At 45.7% G+C, this 23,003-nt stretch overlaps 1 protein-coding gene across 1 annotated transcript in view; it reads right to left on the bottom strand.

The window, feature by feature from the left end:
- BIN2 (bridging integrator 2) overlaps positions 1–23,003 on the bottom strand; it is a 429,928-nt gene that overhangs the window by 261,104 nt on the left and 145,821 nt on the right. Inside the window, exon 2 of the mRNA XM_069653398.1 lies at positions 17,730–17,810. Within this exon, the coding sequence (XP_069509499.1) occupies positions 17,730–17,810 (81 nt within the window). The remainder of the gene's footprint in view (positions 1–17,729; positions 17,811–23,003) is intronic.

Genomic DNA, 23,003 nt, shown 5'->3' on the forward strand with positions numbered 1-23,003 from the left:
AGTATAGAAAGAAAAAGAAGGTGCTGTTGTCTAGATGGGTACTAAAATGTCCTATCATTTAGCAAACACGCAACACATCTCCTTCAGTGTACTGCCAAAACGTCTGACTTGGTTTGTGAAATGTGCTGCTTTGTCCATCACCCGCAAGGAGTGGTGCTTCCACCCATACCCTTCCCCGGCCCCTGTGCTTGCCTCCAATACTAGTTGATGGAGCACTGTAAAATGTGAGGGATTGTAGCAGTAAACACTCATGGGATATTTGCAGACCCACAATACTTTGCTAGCAAGGCATATTTAAATGCCTCAACATATGACGTGCATTTTAAGATTGTCATGACTCTGCATGTACATAATTAATTTGCAGTGCAGACAAGATTGCTTGCAACATATCCCACCCTTATATCATTGTCTAGAATTACACAATTGCTCAGTGAAACTGTTTTTGTATTGGAGCAAGTTACCATATTATGTGTGAAGGTCTATGCCCAAAAGAACTCTGCACATTTTGAAACGATTCAGATTGTGTGAAAAGCATTCTTCTGTCTGAATAACCCATGCCCTGATACTATGGACGAGTAATCCCAAGCATATCTTTATCTCTACCTGTGGTGTTTCCCAGGGGTCTAACCTCTCTTCGTGGCTGTTTAACCAATACCTGGCCCTTTCTGCCCATCGCATTGCCGCTCTCTGCCCAAACTTTCACTGCTATGCAGACGACACTCAGCTAATTTTCAGGCTCCCTTCTGCCACCTCTTCTCCTTCTCTCATTTCTGACTGGCTGTCTACTATCCAGGAGTGGTGTGCCACCAATGATCTCTGCCTTAATGCCAGTAAGACTGAGATTCTCCTCATCGGCACACCTGCTCCTTCCTTTCCTATCGCTCTCTAGTTGGCCTCTCTTGGCCCTCTTCCTTCTCACACCTGTGAAGCTAAAAACCTTGGGGTCATCTTCAACCCCACGCTCTCCTTCTGTCATCACACCTTTGACATTTCTAAGAAGTCACACTACCAGCTGCACCTCCTCAGAGGCATTCTTCCTTTCTTCTCCTTCCCCCAGAAGATCACTGTCTCCAGAGCTCTGGTTCTCTCTCGGCTGTAATACTGCAACAGCCTCTTTCTAAATCTGCCTGCTTCTACTCTCCGCCCTCTGCAACTCATCCAGAACAGGACTGCAAGACTTGTCCTTGGCCTCAAGCCCAGGGATCATATCCCTCCAGGACTGAAATCTCTGCACTGGGTCCGAGTGGCTGCAAGGATAAAGTTCAAAACCCTCTGCATTTTCCACAAGGCCTTCTGGGGCCTGGGGCCTCAATACCTTCAACTCTCTCTCCCTAAATATTTTCCTTCTCGAGCTCTTCACTCATCCGCCTCCAACTCCCTCAGGGTCAGTCGCTTCTCCAAGCAATGAGTTGTTGGTAGATCTCTTTCTGCGGCTGGAGACTCCCCCCGGAACAGCCTCCCTGCCTCCCTGAAACTTGAGGAGAACTATCTCCGGTTCTGGAATCATCTCAACACCTTCCTCGTTGCTTCTGCTTTTTGTCCTCCTCTCCTCTGCTGAACTCCTGACTGACACTGCACTGGTCACCTGGCTACCCTCTGATCTCGGGCCCAGGTCCTCTCCCCCACCAGCTGCACACCTGCACTGCCTACCAGGGAACCTCTGCACTTGAAGGCTGTTTCTGAATCCCTACAGTCCCCACCAGCTCCTAAAACTTGATGTCTGCACTCACCACTGCACTGACCCCGTCCCCTGGCCCCCCGCACTTTTTACCTTTCCCCCTCCCCTGCACTTGCGCAATCTCAATTTCATCTGCCCCTAGTAAGATAATTGTCTTCCCTCTGTTCCCCCTGCCTTGCCTCGTCGCGCTTTGAAACACTTGTGTATAGGCACATTATAAATGCCATATCAAATAATATTATATCATAGCCCATACCCATTATCCCTTGTAGGCTAAGTAAATGATATTGCAATGTTGCTCTCCAATTATAGGGTACTGTTAGCAATGCTTAAGTAGGAGAAACTGAGCATCACATTTGTCTTTTCAACATCTTTAGAGGGCAAATTAATATTTGAGTTCTATAATGCGTTAACTTACAAGGGGGCTACTTCAAACCACATGGGTGACATATGTACAAAGAAGAGGAAGTATGGGATCTGGTTGAACATCCAAGTAGCCTGCTTACTTACAATCAGTATCCGATATTTGAGCTGGTAGTTCGATTATATAGTCTGGGTGACGCTTTTGGTAAGGCACAACGAGTAACAGAAACTCTGGCACGTGAAATTTATTCATGTTTCAACAAACATAAAACAAGTGGCTATAGCTACACGCCTGATAACCTTTCGCAGAGCCAAGAAAGAAATAGTCAAGGGGTAGTATCTTAATGTGCTCTGGGGCAGAAGTTAGAGTCATAATGTAAAAGTGTGGTAGAGTCAGGTTTAGGAGTCATGAGTGGGGAGGGAACATTTTTGGTTAATGTGTGCAGGCATATCTTGGTTAGATACTTCTGTTCATGGAGCCAGTTTTTCATATTAGTTTTTAACCTAGTGTGTTGTATTTTGCTGTTAGGGATTTTAGGCGATTACGGTCACCCTTGCATATCAGTGTAATGCCAATGCGCAGAATATCAAGACTAGTTGCTTATTTTAAGAGAAAGAAAATGTCAGGTAATTGCTGTGGCTTGTGTCTTATTATATCTTTTTGAACATGTGAGAATTGTCTGTGTGAGCTGCTAAAAATCTTCTGAGCGGCACCGAGAAGGAAGCTGGGCAAGCGCACATGCACACAGCTTAGAGGGAACATTGGATAGGACTCTCCCAAAGAGGCTAATATGGTTAGAACAGAGGTAATCACACATAGAAAGATCTTGTGAGTAACTGATCTGCCCAAACCCTGCAGGCTGTAAGTACACCCTTGCCGATTGGGTAGGAACTCAATTACAACAAATCTCAATCCACACCCACTTACCCCGCCTCCTCGTCATCACACTTGAGGATGCAAAGCTCTTTGGCTTTTTCTTTGTCTCTATCTCTTCAACCCTTCATCCCACAACACTAGTAGATGCAGTTCTCTCCATCTCTCAGCATCCATGCAGAAGTGTTCTCATCTTTCAGATCCTTACTTTTGTGGTCAGTCTGGCCTGGGATATTTTTTAAAAGATTTCCCGATAAGCAAGTTCTCCCAAGGGGCAAATATAGGTTGGGAAATGTTAGACTCCTCTTGCGCTGTCTGATATGTAACTGATTCATGATCTAGAACAGGCAGTGCACCTATCACAGTGTTCTGCTTTCCCAACATCATCCTCTCCTACCAATTTCACCAGCAGAGCATGGCTCCTTGTCTATGACCCATACATAGTCCTCATACCTTTCTCACTATATTCCACGGGGAAGACCGACAAACAGCGGTTCGGGAGAGATGTCTCAATTATACGTTTCTCTGAGGTTTCTTTTAGATAGGGGCATGTCACGTTGCCCGGCCTATAACTGTCTACCTCAGTCTCCAATACCTGGTCTCCACTACCTGTTATGAATTCAAGTTTCTCCATAAGCATTTCCCATAGGAACAAACCGTTCTGACTTCTTAGTCATCCTCGGCACTCCTCTACAATACACATACGTGCGCCTTAGTCTATTTAATCAGGAATGATTTCAGACAATTATGTGTTTGGCGGTAACCCTTAAATGCAGCGGTAACGCTATTACCGCTCCATTTAAGGGTCCGCGGAGCATTCCCCATTGGGCCCAGCTCCCTTGCACTGCTTCATCCACTCTTACCAATATCCTGATAGGAACACTACATGTTTCCACCCCACATAACTCGCACAACAAGTCACCCTGTCTCCTACCACAGGCCAAGCCTAGTCGACGGCAGAGCATGTTTTCCTCCCAAAGAACATGTATCACAGATGTGGCAGCAGCACAGCATCCATTTCACAAACATCACCACTAGTGGAGTGACCAGGGTGGCAGTCCCCTCCTCCCAACCTCCCGGGGTCCCTTTCAAACCCTGATGCCCCCTCACCAACACCCACATAGTCGTGAAACGTTAGTGAATGGCGACCAACTTGCTGAGGCACCAAAACCTGCCCCTGGAACTGAGACTCAGAACCACGACCCCTCCGTCCCCGGCTTCTTCTAATGATACCATGGGTCCAAGCGCCGCAAAGACTTCTGTCTGCTTTTCACCACATAGCCCTAACCCCGCTCTCCTCATAGTTATCTGCTGCACAGCATGCGTGGGGACCACACATACTGCTGTCAAGGCGTCTCTCTAAACGTTCCACACCCACTCATCTCAGACTCCTCGCTGTTGGCTTTGTAACTTGATAAAGGTCCTCTAGAGAGAACCATTGGCGGATTAAACCCCGTGGAGGCCCCTACGCAGCTGAAATTTCAGGGCCCAGCTCGCAAATCAATATTATTTTGATCCGTTGTCTTGGGGCCCCTGAAAGGAGTAGGGCCCATAGGCTGGTGCCTACTTTGCCTAATGGGTAATCTGGCACTGGAGGGAATGGGGAGGGGTGGTGAGAGAGGCTGGATCCATGGGTGGGCTGTGAACCAAAAGTGGCCCTAGAAATGGTTTGCAAACTCCTCTAAGTAGGTTGTATAGCAAGTTATTTACTTCAAATGGTTCTGGGGGATGAGGAGAGATGAAAGTAAGGAGGCAGTGTAGATGAGAGAGGTGGTAACAGGAACAGAAAAACAGAGTACCCCACAAAAGAGGCCTATGGTGCAGATGTCTACCGGGAAATTGATAGAGTTCCCTGTGGGCCAGTCCACCCCTGGCTGGATCCCTCTGGCACAAGAGACAGGGTCCAGCATCACCGTAAGTAATCCCAGGAGAGCTGCTGGCTGCTCGGGAGGTCCATCAGGGACCTCTCCATATTTAGTGCCAGTGCACCAGACACCTGGACTACTGCCTGAACCTCAACCCCAGCTCACTGTGGCAGGCTTCGGCACTTGACTTGTGGTCACTCACATCAACATAGGTGGCGCTGTACTAGCACGTCTCTGCCGTTTTTCTTGGACTGCCTTGGGGAATTCAGTGAGAGGGGGATGCAAAAAATAGAAAACACTGGGGGCCCTACCCCATTGTCCATTTGAAACCTTGACTCTCATCACCTTTGACAATTGTTCCTCATGCATCCCTACCCAAGGTCTTCTGACATGCCCACGCCCAGTCACTGAGTTCCCTTCAAGACTGGTTTTGTCTTATTTGCTATCGCTTGCCTTCGCACTTCTGCTGCTTCCTGGCATGTTAAATAATGGCGTTTACTATTTCCCATCTCAGTGGTACACATTTTATCAACAGTGGAAAGGTGACACAGACAGCCCTCCTGGAATTCTAACCTACGTGGCAGTGATCTGCCTGTGAAGTAACGCAGGCAAACCACGGCCTACTTATCTCACGGAACCCTACTTCAGTTAAAAACTGCATTCTAAAAAATATGCAAAAACTGCACTCAACAGAGAGCCATCGTTGTTTTTAGCTCATAGCCTATTACATTTCCGTATAGGGTGTGTCCTTTTATTCATATTGTATTTATAGGACCACAATTAGCAGAAAGCATTATGAAGCGAGCCTCATTTTCTGGACTGGCTCTGTATCACCCTCATCGAACAACGTCAGATATCTTCAACTGGCCACTGGTTTGTTCGGCTTTCAAGACTTTAGGACACACCACAGAACATTCTCTGTGATAATGTTCCCTGCGTTAAGTCATTGTCCAATTCAGTTATTTATAATTTTTAGAACGCGCTAAATCGCCCATAGGCCTCAAAGCGCACAAAGTAACAAACAAGACGAAGCACAAAGCTAAATGAAACAGGGGAAAACTGGACCAATGTATGACTTAGTCGGGAGCAAGGTTGAAGAAAAGACTCTTAACACCCTTCTTAAAGGAAGCAAGTGAATTTGCCTGCCTGAGACGAGGGGGTAACTTCTTCCAGGCCGGTGGTGCTTGAACATTAAACGTGGAACCACCAAATCTAGTGGGCTTAAATCTTGGCTGTACAGGTATACAGGCATTAAGCTTGCTGTTGCATACAGTCAGAATTTGCAGTACCACAGCTAAAGGTCAATACTTTGCATGTCAAACAAGCAGACACCATGGACTAGTCAGATGTATATAGTTTGGAAAATAGGTTAATTTTGTGATGGTATTTTATCAGGGTTAGGCCCTGAAAGAGATGCCAACTGGAGGCCTCAAGAATGCATTTGGCCATCCGAATGCCAATGACTTAAACATTAACACTTAACGGGAGCTGCAACTTGTTAGAGAAAAGGTTCCCTCCCACACTCTTTCCAGAGTGTGCTGTAGCTCCTTCATAAAAGAAGCTGCCTATTACATATGCACTCTTAAAAGAAAACAGATTGATTGGAAAAAGAAACTGCAGCCAGCGCAAGTGCCTACTGAGGATACTGTGGAGGGCGGGCTGGGAGGCGTTTTTGATCTCATGATGGCTTTACGCGAAGGATAGCTGAATGTAGTTTTGTCAAAACGTTTCTATGGTGCACATACTTGCCAACATGACCCATTCCAATCTGCAGTTGCTTATTCAATCCTGTTTTTTTTCTTTGCATTATGGGCTTTGTAGTTTCACTTTTCCCATTACAAAACTCGGACTACAAGTCCCAGAATGCAAATTACAAAACCAGGACTGGATAAGCGCCTACAGATTGGAATGGGTCATGTTGGCCACTATGGGGCTACAAGCTCCCGACCAGTGTTGCCACTGGAAGCAATCATTATATCAGTGGAAGAGACAATCACTGGTTGGAAGATTCTAAATCTGTGACACAGTTTTCACTTCTGGGATTTCTTAATGAGCAAACATTGTTTTAAATCACCTGCGCATTTTTCCAATCATCCAATGAAACACTTGTGTATAGGCACGTTATAAATGCCATATCATATCAGATCATATCATTTGATCTTTCTGCTTTTAGATCTGGGTATGGAAGGAGAAAGCGTCAGAAAGTAAGGAGGACTGAACTGAACTTGGGGAACAGAGACTATATAACCATAGGTGAAGCAGGAGCATGTATCCACATAGGCTAGCAGCACTCAGGGCACTGTGTGGCCTACTAGTTTAATTTCAAGCGGCCTAGTTGCATTGTAGGCCAGGCAAGGCCAGGCAGTGGGCAACAGCAAAGCGAATCAGAGCCAGTGGTGGGAGGCTTCCTAGCCGATGTAGCTTTGTCGCCCAGCCAGGATTTGAGTGGTAGAATGTGCCCAGGTGCGTGGGCGCCGCCGGTACACGCATGCTCTGAAACATCGTAAACAGAAATGGCGGCTGAGGACAGATTTATGCGAGAAGACAGAGCAACCCATCTGTACACAGTGAGAGTGAGGAGAGGTATTTGATATGGAATGAGACCTCAGGACACAGCCCTGGCAGGCCGAGGAGATGCATAGGTAAGCAGGACTAAGACTAAGGCACTAGGATATAAGGAAACTGAATGTGGGAGGAGCCGCGCCTCTGGAACTCCATGCAGAGGATTATCACGCTCCATGCAGATTGCCCCAGGCCCCGCGGCGTGCAAAGCACAACACGATGGAGGGCCTGGGGGGTTAGGCACGGGGTGGGGGACAAACGGCGCGAAAATAAGGGGAGGGGCAGCCGAACAGCGCCCCCACCCTTGGAGTCAGCCAGGGAAGGACAATGGCAGCGGAGGATAGGTGTGAGGTGGTAGCAGCAGGGGGGCGGCAGGAAATCCAGCCACCCCAAGGCACAACAAAGAGGCAGGGGGGTATAAGAGACCCCAACGCTAGGCAGGTAAGCACAACCAGGCCAAGGAGCTCACCTCACTCGGGTAGGCTCCAAAGACCTGGCGAAGAAGGATAAGGAAAAGTTTTTGCCTCTGCTGGCTTTTTCGTTATCCTGTTTCCTATTACTGAGACAATTTTGCCTCTGCGGGCTTTCTTGTATTCAGATAAGGCAGTAGCAGCGGAGCGGCTCGTCAGGAGAACAAGGACTCACCTCTTCTTTGGACGGCAGCCACGGACGAAAAACCCGATCCAGGGAAGCGAGGACACGGCCATCTGGCAAGTAATCAGGAGTTCGGCGAGCAACAGCTGGAGGCGTGGAGGCAGTCGGAAGACATCAGGGAAGTAGCTGCAGGACCGCCGAGAGCCGGGGACAACAAGGATCACAGAAGCGGGCGTTCGGCGCCGCAGAAGCCCGCGAAAGCGAAAGCGAAAGCAGCGGAAGAGCGGGAGAGACGTGCCGGCGAAGGGGCGTGGCCTGCAACGATAGGAGCGGCGCGCTGAGTTAAAGGGACAGACCGCCCAGTAAAAAAAAGGGAGGATTAGCTCAGTTGGTTAGAGCGTGGTGCTAATAACGGCAAGGGCGCCGGTTCAATCCCCGTATTGGCCACTTTGTCCGCCTATTAACCCGAAGGGTGGGGAAAGACAATATAAAACCCAAAGAAGCACCGCGAAGCAACCATTCCCCCCAACGAAAACCCGGAGAGTGGGTGCATAAGAAAATACCTTTTTGCAAGGAAGCAGAATGGCGGAGGAAAGGGCGGAAAGGGCAGAGGAATTCGCGGCGTGGGCCAAAAAAGCGGCAAGCGAATATGGAGCAGAATGGGTGCAGGAGGTGATGCAGAAGGAGGGCAAGGCAAGGGCAATGTCGCCTCTGCTACTTGAGGACTCCAGCGGCAGCGAAGAGGAATCAAGATTACCACCAGGCCAGAAAAGGGCGAGAGAGGTGGCAGGAGGATCACAACAACAAACAGAGGAGCCAAAGAAAAAACAAAAGAAAAGCAATAATGAAGGTACTGTAAAAATCAATAATGCAATGGGTAACAACATTTTAAAAATGTTGAAAACATGCGTCACGGCTCAGGGTAAGTCGCCCAGAACCCGTGGAGCAAAGAAAAACAAGCACAGGAAACAGGCAGCGAGACACAGAGATGACGAAGTATGGCAGGCCCACAATCGGCAAAGACACGGCAGGCAGGGCTATGAAGGCACAAACATGGTATATTAGCGAAAAGGTAAAGGAGAAAATATGGAGGAAGGAATTCATTGATGTATATACTTTGCTAGATTGCCAAAAGAGAGGACAGGATGTACCCATAGAAGACATAAAAGAAGATGAGAAAAGCTTATTGAAGAGGCCAGCAGTAGCAAGGAACTTTGACAACTGGTTGGCCGCTTTTCAAATAATGTCCAATATCATTTTGCAGAAATTCCCAGAGGACGGGGTAGCATTAGTGACATACCAGCAGAGGGTGTTGAAAGTGTACAAAGCATTTGGGGGGGATGCATGGAAAGAATATGATCATGAATTTAGGAAAGAGATGGACTGCTTTCCCGATATAGGATGGAATGAGGAGAACTACAATCTGTATATATTTAATGTTTTGAAGGAGAAATGGGACACCAAGGAACAGAATGTGGGAGGGTATCAGAGGAGGCAATACTGGCAAAATGATTACAGAAGGGACTACAAATACAACAACAGGAGATATGATAACAGCTATGATAGAACAAGGGAGCACAGTTTTCGGAGCAAGCAATATGACTCACAGAGAAGTTGGCAGAGCAGCATACCTCCAACAGCCCAAGGGGGGGGTAGGGGTATGCAGGGGTCAACAAAAACAGAGGCAGGGTAATGTCGCAACTTTGAGAGCGGGACACCATGCAGCTGGGGGAAAAAATGTAAATTCAGCCACAGGTGTGAGAATTGTAAGGGAGAGCATAGTACCGCAAAATGCACCAGGGCAAGAGCAAGCACAACCAGAGGACCAGAGAAAAGAAATTAAGGGAGGTGAAGAGAAAGGGGCCACACCAGTGAGGATTGGGAACATGGAGAAGTGGCTGCGGTTTTTTCCAGACCGGGAAGGGGCCGAGACAATCAGGAGAGGCTTCCAGGAAGGCTTCACCATCCCGTTCAAAGGCCAGGGATCTCAAAACACCCCAAAAAATCTGAAGTCCTCATTAGAAAACAAAAAGCTAGTCAGCATGAAAATCAGGAAGGAAATAGAGCTGGGGAGAATTGGGGTCCCGAAGAAAGAAGCAGGTGAATTCAGATTGATTCACCACTTATCATACCCACCAGGGGCATCATTGAACGATGGCATACCACAAGATGTGGTGTTGGTGACCTATTCAGATTTTCAGGTGGCAGTGGACGTGGTCAGGAAAGCAAGGAGGGGGGCATGGATGGCGAAGGCCGACATAAAATCTGCATTTCGCCTGCTACCAGTTAACAGAGAGTCACAGAAATGGTTGTGCATGCATTGGGAGGGAGAATATTTTGTGTACAAATGTCTCCCGATGGGGTGCGCAATATTATGTGCTTACTTTGAGAAAGTAAGCTCTTTTTTACAATGGGCAATCACAAAAAAGATGGAAGAGGCCCAAGTAGTCCACTACCTGGACGATTTCCTATTCGTGGGACCACAGGGATCCAACCTATGCAAGGCCACACTAGACGAATTCATAGCAGTAACAGAAGACTGGGGTTTTCCCTTAGCAGAGGTAAAGACCACGGGTCCTACACAAACAATCCAATTTTTGGGTATAGAAATCGACTCGAAAGAGGGAGTGTGCAGGATCCCAGAGGACAAGGTGGTGGATCTTTTAAAAACAATCATAAACATGAAAGGAAGAAACAAAGCTACTGTAAAAGAGTTGCAGTCCCTAGCGGGGAAACTTAACTTTGCGGGTAGAGTCATCCACCAAGGCAGGATATCCCAAAGGAGCATTGAGCTAAAAACTAGGGGGGTCAGAGAAGGACACCACAGAATAAGATTAGGTGGTGGGATCAAGAAAGACTTGGAAGTGTGGGAAGATTTTCTGATGTCATTCAATGGGTCGGTGATCTGGCGCTCACCGTTAAATGAAGAGTGCAAGAGGGTGTTGTTCACAGATGCAGCCGGGGGTTTTGGCTTCGGGGCTATCATGGGTAGAGAATGGTGGCCAGAAAAATGGCCAACAAGATGGCGGGAGGCAGCATGGACAAACAACATAACATTGTTAGAACTGTTCCCCATATGGGTAGCGCTATGCGCGTGGGAGGCAGACCGGAAAGATAAAGAGTTGAACGTATGGTCAGACAACATGGCGGTAGTGCAGGTCATAAATAAGGGAGGCGCATCATGCCCTTTGGTGCTGGAGTTGATGAGGGCAATAACGCTGGGTTGTCTGAGGAATAATGTATGTCTAAGGGCGAGACACATCGCCGGGGAAGCAAACATGGTTGCTGACGCCTTGTCTCGTTTCCAGTGGGACAAATTCAGAAAACTGAGACCAGAGGCAAGAAGGATAGGAACGCCTACGCCAAAAAAGGCATGGGTCCCATTAAGAAAACTGGAGAAAAAACGGACTCAAAAGAGGAGGAAAAGCAAGGCCAGGTGATTGAGCGGCTGGCAGCAAACGCCATAACATATAAGACTGGTAAGCAATACAAGAAACATGTCATGGATGTGTTAAAAGAAGTGGGGGTACAAATGATTGGTGATATTACAACTGCTAACATGTGTGAATTTTTGGAAAAAGCATTTGCACAAGGTAGAAGGAAGAGCTGGGCTGCTGCACATTTGACAGCAGTGGCATACACAACAAAGGTAGCCGGGCTGCCAGACCCAACAGATAGCTCATGGTTAAAATACGCTATGAAAGGTTGGGGGAAATTGGAAGGAAAGAAAGCAGACAGCAGAAGGCCACTAAATTTCAGGAAAGTGATAAGGCTGTTACAGTTGTTGCAGGCCACATGCAGCAATGGGTATGAGACACGATTGTTTAGGGCAGCATTTGCACTAGCATACTATGGGGCATTCAGGATTGGGGAGCTAGTAGCCAGTAACACGGTGTCAGGGGACGGGCTGGCAAAAGATGACATAAGCATCGGGTCAAAAGGTATGTCAATACTGCTTAGGAAATCAAAAACGGACCAGAAAGGGAAAGGGAGACTAATAGAGCTAAATTGCATCAAAGAGCAGGATCATTGTCCCAGATGCATAACACAGGAGTTCCTGGAGGTAAGACCAGTAGTTGGGGGTCAGCTATTGATTCATAAAGACGGAAGGGTACTCAGCAGATATCAATTCCAAGCAGTGCTAAAGAAAACTATCAAAAGAGCAGGGTGGGACGCAGCAGAATTTGGCACCCACTCTTTCAGAATAGGGGCAGCCACATCAGCATGGGTAGGAGGCCTAGATACAGAACGGGTGAAAAAAATTGGAGGGTGGAGATCGCAATGCTTCAAAAGATATGTGAGGGAAAGCTTAATATGATTCCTCTCCCTCCCACCGCTCACAGATACGGGCCCTTACAAGACAGCGTGGATAGTCGGCCATTCCTTCGTGATGAAGGCAGGCAGGTGGATTGAAGACTACAAAGAGGGGCTGCAATTCAAAAAGACAATCACATCATGGTGGGGCCTCCCAGGAATGCACTGGGAGGACATCCACGACAGGCTATCTGACCTGATCGGGTTCAGGGACCCGCCAGAATATTTGGTAATACATTTGGGGGGTAATGACTTAGTCAGGACCAACAGAGGGGTGTTGATGCGTAGCATGTGCGAATCTTTAAAGGCCATTGCGCACTGCTGGTGGAAAACTGAGATTTTTATGTCAGAGATCTTACCTCGCAGGGTATGGTACGGTGCACATAGGAGGCATGCCATCAAGACGTCAAGGAAAAAGCTGAACAAGACAATAGAAAAGTATTGTAGAGGCACCGGCCTCCATTTTATAAAACACAGTATGTCACAGAACAATCCAGAATGGTTCCACCAAGACGGAATACACCTGTCCAACAAAGGGATGGCAGTATTTACAGCTAACATTTTTAGGGCCCTAGCAGACCGGGGTTGTAGATAGGTCTCGTTTTGGGGGGACCTGAGCGGCCTAGGTAACACCCACTCAGGTGTGGCAGCACGTGTCCAGGAACGGATGCCCCTGGGTAACGAAGAACAGCCTAGGACCAGGCTGGGCATCCACAAACCCTGGACACGAGGTGCCCAAAAGCGAATTATGTCATTTTGGGTGGTTGTGATGAGTGAGTGGTTGTTATTTTCTGTAGAAAATAAAAATAAGCCTACGGCCAATAATTTTCCATGTACAAAAGTGTCTGTGCTATTTTTGCCTAGTAGCAGGTACCAGGGAATGTTGGGGGGACAGGAGCAAAGAGGGGCCCACACTACTCAGCCTATGCACCAGGCCCCGCGGCGTGCAAAACACGACACGATGGAGGGCCTGGGGGGTTAGGCGCGGGGTGGGGGACAAACGGCGTGAAAATAAGGGGAGGGGCAGCCGAACGGCGCCCCCACCCTTGGAGTCAGCCAGGGAAGGACAATGGCAGCGGAAGATAGGAGTGAGGTGGTAGCAGCAGGGGGGCGGCAGGAAATCCAGCCACCCCAAGGCACAACAAAGAGGCAGGGGGGTATAAGAGACCCCAACGCTAGGCAGGTAAGCACAACCAGGCCAAGGAGCTCACCTCACTCGGGGAGGCTCCAAAGACCTGGCGAAGAAGGATAAGGAAACGTTTTTGCCACCCGCCCACCCGGCAAAAACAAAGCAAAGAAAAAAACAAGAACAAGGAGTAAGAACGCCGAGTACTTTCTTCGGTACATGGTAGAAGAAAGTCGTAGGAGGCGGCACGTGTCCAGGAACGGATGCCCCTGGGTAACGAAGAACAGCCTAGGACCAGGCTGGGCATCCACAAACCCTGGACACGAGGTGCCCAAAAGCGAATTATGTCATTTTGGTTTGTTATGATGAGTGAGTGGTTGTTATTTTCTGTAGAAAATAAAAACAAGCCTACGGCCAATAATTTTCCACGTACAAAAGTGTCTGTGCTATTTTTGCCTAGTAGCAGGTACCAGGGAATGTTGGGGGGACAGGAGCAAAGGGGGGCCCACACTACTCAGCCTAAGAGTCTCTGACACTGGAACACAGGGGCAGTGGCGGAGCCAGGGTGGGGGCAGACGGGGCGGCCACCCCCCCACCGGCTCCTTTCTGATGCCCAGTCCCCACCCACACGCCCCAGCCTCCCGTGAGTGTCCTATTAGCTCCCCCCCCCCACCCCCGCACCAAAAGCTGCCTCGGCTACTGACATGGAGGCAATGGAGCGGTGGGACAGAGACCCTTGTATGATGAGACACACATGGGAGTTGAGAAGCCAGAGTTGATGAGTGTAGTGGAGCAGAGATCCTGATATCAGGAAGCTAAGTTGGACTGCAGTGGAGAGATTTGCATGAGGTGCAGAGACACGTCAATGAGAATTTACAGAAGGGGGATGAGGCTGGAAGATTTGTGCGAAGGGCGGACTTATCCTTGCATAGGAAAAAAAGGAGACAGTGGAATGATGCGAGTAAGGTGGGCACAGGACCTAAATATCTCAAATAAATTGCCTTCTGAACATTCAACCTCGCAAATAAATAATGTAAGCAGTCCAGAGATGCTATTCTTAGAGGTTTAGTTTTTCAGTTGAAAACTTTGGTGGCATTTGGAAATCGTCTACCAGAGAAGACCCTTGTGGGCGAGTGGGATACAAAGCAGTGTCAAAAGTTGGGAAGCCATAGAGTGGGCGGGAGTAATCCTTGTTGGTGACTGGCTGAGTGAAAAGCAGGCAGTCGCTGTTTCATTAGAGACCTAAGAATAGTTTCTTTTTTAAAATTCTTATGAAGCACAATGTTAACCCTAGGGCACCTGGGATCTGGCAAAGACCAAAGATGTCACGATCAGATAGAGTGAGATGTGAAGGCTGTAGGGGGAGGTTGGGAACAGCCATGTTCACACTTCCTTCCTTAAGACTAAATGGTCATCTAGGTCCTGGTGGGATTTGGGAGAGACTTCCAAAGATGGTAGCTAGAACTGAGCAAGCACAGCCATTTTTTTTTAGGGAAGTTCTTTGGCAGTGCAAGAAGTCTTTTGTTTGTTGATCTCAGTGATTTTGTCGGTATTTGTTTCTGGAATTTCTCAAGGATGAAATTGGGACCTGTAGGTTCAGTAAACAATGCACAGGGACTTTAATTTGGCTTTCGGAAGTCGGTGGAGTGATCTAATAGCTTGTGAGACATGATAATGGCTGACTAGGCATCGAGCAACCACATTTTGGGATACGCAGAGACTGTGGACTGGATTCCTGGGTAGATGTCCTTGCAGTAGTAAAGGAGAGATGAAATAAAATTGCTAATAATGATGTTTTTTTGATTAGTTGGGAATAGGTCAATGAAATTCTTTAGTGATCTGAGGCAGAGAAAAAACAATCAACTTTTATCAGAGGAACTGATTTCGGATTGGAAAGTAAGTTCTGAATTGGTGATGATTCCCACATTGAGTTTTATTTTCACTAGGGTGGTGTGGGGTCAAGAGAGGAAGGACACACTTTTTGGGACTGGACATAGTGGTCAGAAGTGAAGGAAATGATCTCTTATTCCGTAGGGTAGAACTTAAGCTTGTTTGTGTTCCTCGTCAGGCAATGAATGAAATGCCTGGCCTGGTCGCCATTGAATCTGTCGGTAAACAGACCTTCCAGGATTTTGCGGCATGAAATGGCAAATTTTGCGGCATGAAATGGCAAATTTTGCGCCACAATCCTTTATTTATTGCAGCATTTTTGAGGGACATTTTGTATTAACTGGAGGGTGTAAGATTGCTACATTGCAGGAAATAGGCAGAGTGCAAGGCTACAAGAGAGCCAGGGTATCACTATTATGTATCTTTTGTATTAATTTAATAGGAAGAGTCCCAGATGTCTCTGGCTTGGCAGAACAGTGTTTGATTTGGCTACATTTGTGGTTTAATGTTCATGCCTATTTAATAGTATTAACTAAATTGATCATTATCAATTGTAATGCTGAACATATTCCCCTTCTATATTCTCCAATCCCCCAAACACCCACACACCTCTCACCAACACACATCTCACCAACTCTCCATCACAACTTCCTTAACCTCTCACTCTGTCCTACAAATACTCACGTGCTATGTCACACTGTCAAGTCACAATTTGCACTGCCCAGCCCCTGCCACACTCCAAATCATACTCCCAACTCACACCTTTACACTCTACAATTCCTCCCGCAATATACAGTCCTTTATTCTTTTGTGCTGCTTCTGCATCTTGCATCCTTTCTCCCATTGTATCGCTCTCTTCCCTCATCATTTTTCCGAATCTGCAGCTCACTTTTAAAAAAAGAACGGAGGATATGCTATTTTTAGACAACCCATTTTTGGAAATGAGCAGGTCACCTTATTCTCAAAGGTGACCGGAGCATTTCCACAGACTTGAGCTGTAGCGCAAATTGTGTGCTGGACAGCTGCCTAGAATGGTGTTCTGGGTTGTTTGACCGAAGTGTAATTTGCGGCGGAATTGCTGCGAATTGATTTGCACTTCAGCCAAACAACCCAAAATGTACCTTTCACCACCACCCCACCCCCTCCCCTACTTAACTACTTGGTCGCTGCCGCTTCCCCTGCAACCTTGCGGTGCCAGATCCGTCCCTTTAACGCGGGTCGGATCCGACTCCGCAGGGTCCCTTTTTCGTTATTTCTTTTTTCCTGTCCCCGCCTCCAATTTTGAGGAAAAAGGGGAAAACACTTCTGCAACCACCCTAGACCAAAAATACTGAACATGGGGAGCGGGTGACAGCCCCGCAACACATGTTCAGTATTTATAAAAATCGATCGAATAGTGCTGGACGAAATAGGCCACTGTAACATTCGATAGATTTTTTTCATCAAAATGGGCAGTACTTTGAATAGAATCGCTCTCCAGACAGTGTTCTGCAAGCTGCCAGCCCCTTTCACAGGGACAGGCCCTCCAGGTGCCTGCCGCTGTAAAATGCAACCCAAAAAATGAATTTTTATCCTGCTTGAGGAACAGAAATGTAAGAGACACAGCAGCGGTTCATACCTTAAAAGAAATGCATGACAGGGTCAGGAAAGACCCTCTCATGCAGTGGTAGCCCCACATCCCGTGCGCGTGGGGTTGCCTACAATTTCTGCACATTTAAAAGCGCATCTTGCTTGGAAATGAGGGATGCGCTTTTAAATTGACAGAAACGCCACTTTATTTGATCAAGGAGGTGAAAAAGGCCATCTGAATGGGCGCGCATTTCAAAAGTTGAGAACCTGGCACCCTGAGTATTATTTTTTTAAAACAGTAATTTTTGCAGATTACTTTTAAAAAAAATGTAAAAAATAATACTTTTTTTAAAGATGCTGTTTTTGCGCAAAACGGCAGTTTTTGCGGCATTTTGCGCAAAACGGCCGTTTTCACAGCATTTTGCGGGATCGCAAAATCGCTATAAGCTGGAGGGTCTGGGTAAAGAAGCGCAGTTTGCAGGAACTAAAGAGGTCTGCCAGTGGTCTAAGATACATGTCCAAGAAGTGCAGCGATAGAAGGGAGCTTCGTGGTACTCTGCAAGGTAGGACAGTGTTGGTGCCTTCTTCATCCATCAGCATGTAACCCGCAGGCTCCAGATTTAAATCCTGCCAGGCAGATTTAGCCTTTCAGTTTCACAGCCCTCTTAAGTTGATGAAATGAGTACCCTACCTTTGGATAATAACTGTGCATAGTGATTAGATGCCAAGAAACTTTGCTTTATGGCCTGGGCTTGAAATTGTCACTGACAGGATAGAGTTGACAACCCATAACAGGCTGCCACTCCCTGGCATGGTGTATGCCACAGGTTCAGATTTCCTGAATAAATAATGACATTGTGCACTGCTCGCTCACCCCTTTCCTGACGCTCTTACCTGTTGCTGGTAGAAGGTGTAAGCACATTGCTCAAACTGTTCATCCCTGGTTTCTACAGTTTTGCCGAGTTTTTGAAGCACCTGCAAAAATATAGGAAAAGTTGTTAGTCCTTACCAAAATCTGCCATTATCTGAGATGTCAAGTTTTACTAAAATACACTTATTTTTTATTTCTAAACAACGTATTCTACCATAATGACAACATCTCAATATACAAGTTACATGAAACAATTTTAACCACAAAATATTCTTCAAGTAGGTCACATGTCAACATTTCTAACATTCAATTCTGTAGATCGAAACTTAGAAATCCACAGTTTACTTTAAATTTTGATCATGTTAATTAAATTGGCCACAACCGTATTGTTACCTCTAACCATAAATAGACCACCTATGCAGACTTTTAGTATATGATAAGATATGATGTGGCATTTATAGTGCGCCTGTACACATGTGTTTGTAGGCGCGTATCCCTATACTCATAGACAGGGTCCATCTAAACCACACGTGAAACATTCAAGTTCTCGCCACCATCCATACTTTCTTGTCAGACAAAAAGTTAGATCACAGGGAAAGAGTCAAATACCATAAAATGCAATAATATGCAAATTACTTTTTTGTTATGCACTACAAGGTCTACATCAATAGAGCTTCATTCAGTTCTTATTTCAATTTTCGTACCAGCCATAATTCCTAAAATCTAATGTTGGAATGTTCTTAAGTATTTCCAACCTAGAAGGCAGTTTTAAGACCTTTATGGCCTATTAACTAAATAGATCCAAAGTCCAGTTTTTCGTGGGTCTTTCAGATAACCTATACATTTTGAGTAGAATGACGCAAGGCTTAGGCATCATAGCACCTTGACGTGATGATGTCATCACGTTATGCTGTCACACACTATACACAACGAGGCAACCATCTTGCTTTATGTACCTTAGCATTCTCCCCATCAGGATTCTTCCTACCATTATGGCTATTTTGTAGAACGACAAATCTATATCTTGGCAAATAATTGAATACGAATTAGAGATTATTTTCTACAAGGTAAGGCAATATTTTATGCCACAGCTAAGTAATGAGACATATAAATGAAAGCAGGCTCTTAATAGTAACTGATATGTTTTCATCTCCTAGGCCATGGTGTAACAGGAGGAGAACACATTCTACATTAAGGTACATTTTCTGCCTAGAAAAGTGATTTTACATAGATTATTTCATTAGTTTCATACCAGTTGGCTCTGTTTTTGTTTTTCATAGAAACATGGGAAGATGTTTTCCTTCAAGAATAACAATAAGAAATTAAGGCTACATTCCCTAATTACCTACATAGAGAAGTAGAAGTAAAATAAACACTTCTCAGAGAATTTGTAAATTCCCCTGCCACACAAAATAAAGTTGCAAGCTGTCAATAGTATTTTTTGTCACTGAAAAAATCTTTTCTGGTTTTCAAAGATTGAAGAAAAATAGTAAGGTTCCACTTCACAGCGACAAGCTAACAGTTCCAATAACGTGTACCCCTGAAGAACATCCAGAAATGTTAGCATATGAAACCGAAACATGTAGGGTGTATGTGTCAATATGTATCACTAGGTGTCATTATACAGAGCAATTACACATCTTCAAATCAAATTGGGATAGAACAACACAGGATTTAGATTGTCAATTTTAAGCTGTAAAGATCTATTAGCAACATGACATTTGACATTTGTACATTTGTTGAACTTTGTATGTAGAAATATATGCACTTGATTTAAAACCTGTGGATTGTTTAAGTGCTTTTACAATATTGTTTTCAGAACTGTTATGTATGTCTTTATTGTGTTTGTCAATGTATTATAGTTGTTGATATTAATTGTAATAAAGTGTTGTGGTATCCTTCGGGTCAAGTATGACACATATGCCAGACAAGTATAATGTAGTGCTAGTTTATTGCCTCAGGTCCTACAAGCAGTGGGATAGATACCACACCAACAAGTGACATAGACAGGCCCATAAGTCACCACAAAAAACATATTTTTGTAAGAAATGTTATTGCAAAAAATAATGTATTTGCACAATGTGTTACACTAGTGAATACTTGTAATAGTGTTGTCGCTCCCTTATTTTTTATTAATAGCGTGCACATTGGAGGCAGGTTGCCACATACAGTCTTTAGGCCAATACCCCTAACAATCCACTACAGGCGCCCATGACGGAAAGTGTGCACCTCATATTTATCAGTACCCTCAACCACTACAAGGGCGTGGGGGGCGTTTCAGCAGGCACGTGTCCAGAACACATGATTTTAGCAATGAAACGTACAACACTAGGTGACCCTTACATGATGATAGCGTGATTAGTCCCACCACTACCAGATTAATAAGCTGAGCAATAGGATCCCAGTATACTTAGGCTACAACTTGCATGACCCCAGCAGCCGCAAATGTAGAGTGGACAACTAGACCCGGTTCCCCACTTCAAACACAGGCGCTGCAACCCTTCCTAAATCAGAGTACTGCTTATGGACTTCATGTGTGGATATCAGGTGTTTCAATACACAGACTAAGACTACTCATATATATTTTAGGCTGCTTTATCCGCTCCAGGGACCTCTGAGCACTGAACAAGGTTTCTGGTAACATGCAAAGATATCCCTGGGAAGCGTAGAAAGAAGAGACCTTGATGGATGAATGCAGAGCATTGTTATAGGTGAATTATTCTCAAACTTGGAGGTAAACATGCGGACCCTAATACCAGAGCCAATGGCAAGCCATGCAATCGGAACACAAAACAAGCTGGCGAGTTCTGCTGGCTTGGATAACCCTTGACTGGATATAAAATGACACCTCTTAGTAAATGAGTCAACATTGACTCAGGTGGTATTGTACCCCTTAACAGAAGAATGTTCAACAACAAAATCTAAAGGTCATGGTGTGACAAGGCATAGTACATAAAGCACTTCCGGATTTCCTGCAAAGTTATTTCCCTTGCGCACACCCAGCATGAGTAAGCATATACTGGCACATGTCCGCCCACTATGCCCAACACTGTATTCCAATGTCTTCAAGAAAGCAGGATTACTGGCCAGCTTTATATCATGGCACCAGACAATGGCCTGAAAATAAAGTGCAGAAGTTGGGATGTATTGTAGCGAGCCATAAAAAAGAACCACTTGCCACTCTATGACGCCAGATGATATCGACCTAGGAGAAATCTGATTTTTCCATGCATGTAGTCATTCTGTCAATTCTTGAGGTAAATTACATAAAGAAATCACGTGACTAGGGGATATGATGTTCTCAGGCATCCATACTTCCCTAAGGCCTGTGCCTTACTAGCATGAAAAGGCATCCACTTTGTTGGAACCAGGGCAGTGAGTGATAACAAAATTATAAGCAGCAAAAACAGGTGACAATGTGCCCTTCGTGCATTGGTACACTTTGCCATACGTAATGCCTGGAGAGTCTTGTGATACTTGTATGGGGCATTCTGCACCTTGCATATAGTGCCTCCATTCCTGAAAGACATCCTTGATGCCTGGAAGGTCCTTCTCAGTAATGGAATAATGAGTTGCCAGCAACGTTAGTTTTCTGAAAGAATAGGCCACTGGATGTAAACGCTGTGCCAGAGTGTGGCACTGGGACACAACTGCCCTTATACCAACATCAGATGCGTCTGCCTCTATCATGAAAGGTATTTTGGGGTTTGAATGTTGCAACAGCAGAGCACAAGTGAAGGCATTCTTCAAAGTGTCAAATGCCCTCTGTGCCTTGGCTCTCTCCTGAAAGTGGTGTGTAACCCATGTTAGACTTGTAAGTGAAGCTGCTATAGGAGGAAAGTTGTGGATGAACAACAATAGAAATTAGAGAAGCCAAGAAACGATGTTTATAGATCGGAAGGAGTCGACCAGGACAACCATGCACATACTTTTGCCTTGTCCACGGTCACACATTTCAATGTCATAGTGAACCTGAAAAACTTCACCTTCTCAGTTTTAAACAAAAACATCTCCAACTTGGCAAAGTGGGTGATTTTTTACATAGGCGATTTAGCAACTCTTTACATGACCTACATGCTACACCAGATATGGTGTTAATATGAATATATTGTCCATGTATATCATTACATAAGTGTCTAGAATATCCCGGAAGAAATAATTGATGAAATGTTAAAAATGTGGAGTCAGTGTTGCACAGACCATAGGGCATAACCATACACAAAAAAAACGATAACGAACCCGGAAGACCATCTTCCATTCACCCCAGGTTCTGACACAGACCACATTTCAAGTCTCCCGCAAATTTAGTTTCAGGCACATCACTACACCTTGACCTTGAAATGACAACACTGAAATACGGGGCAGAAGGTAGATATTCCTAACAGTAACAGCACTAATTGCCCTATAATTGACGCAGGTGCTCAATTCCCTACTTTTATGTGAGACCAAAGACAGCAGTGAAGCTGCGGGTGACTTGGCATGGTGGATAAACCCATTCCATAGGGATTCTGCCAGATAAGCATGCATCCCTTGGGGGAGGGAGATGTTCGACTTCTTTGTTGTCGAATATGTTAAAGAACTATGATAATGTTCTGGAAGAACCACCTGCAGGGCACCATTATCATTGAATGATGTGGAAAAAGCTGGAATGGAGCTGGAGACCACTAGTGCATCCTGCAAACAGGTTTTTTGACAATATGATGAGCAAAAGGTGATCTTTTTTCTCTCCACAGTCTATTTCTGGATTGTGGAGGGATACCCAAAGCAAGCCCAAAATAACCCTGAAATGGGAGCAGCAATGATATTGAATGATATTGGCTCCATGTATTTATGGGCACACATCAGAGATACCCTGCATACAAATTCCTACCATCAGCACCCCTTGTAGGTTCTGGTTTCTCTCTCTGGACCACCAAAATCACATGATGTTGCACAAATAAGGCATCCATATACATCCCTGAGGCTCTGGAATCTGTAAATGCATCCATGCAGAGGGTTTCCCACCCTTCTGTCCAGTACAGGAGAGGCAAACTAAAGTTTGTGGACATCATGGAATTCTGATGTAGGGCATTGGTATCACTAATGCTTGTGCCACGTCACTTTCATTTTCTGAATGTCGTGCAGGCTTTTCCAGACATGTTTGCACAAAATGTCACGCTTTTCCACAATCCAAACAAAGAGACGCTTGTCAGCATCTTTCCCCCTCTTCTCAGGACAGAGGTCCCTATGCCCCATCTATCTGCATGGGTTATGGGGAGTCCACCATATTTGATGTGGAAGCACCATCAGAGGTTTCC

Source organism: Ambystoma mexicanum, chromosome 3q (genome assembly GCF_040938575.1).
Source record: "Ambystoma mexicanum isolate Mex_15411 chromosome 3q, UKY_AmexF1_1, whole genome shotgun sequence".
Lineage (NCBI taxonomy): Eukaryota > Metazoa > Chordata > Amphibia > Caudata > Ambystomatidae > Ambystoma > Ambystoma mexicanum.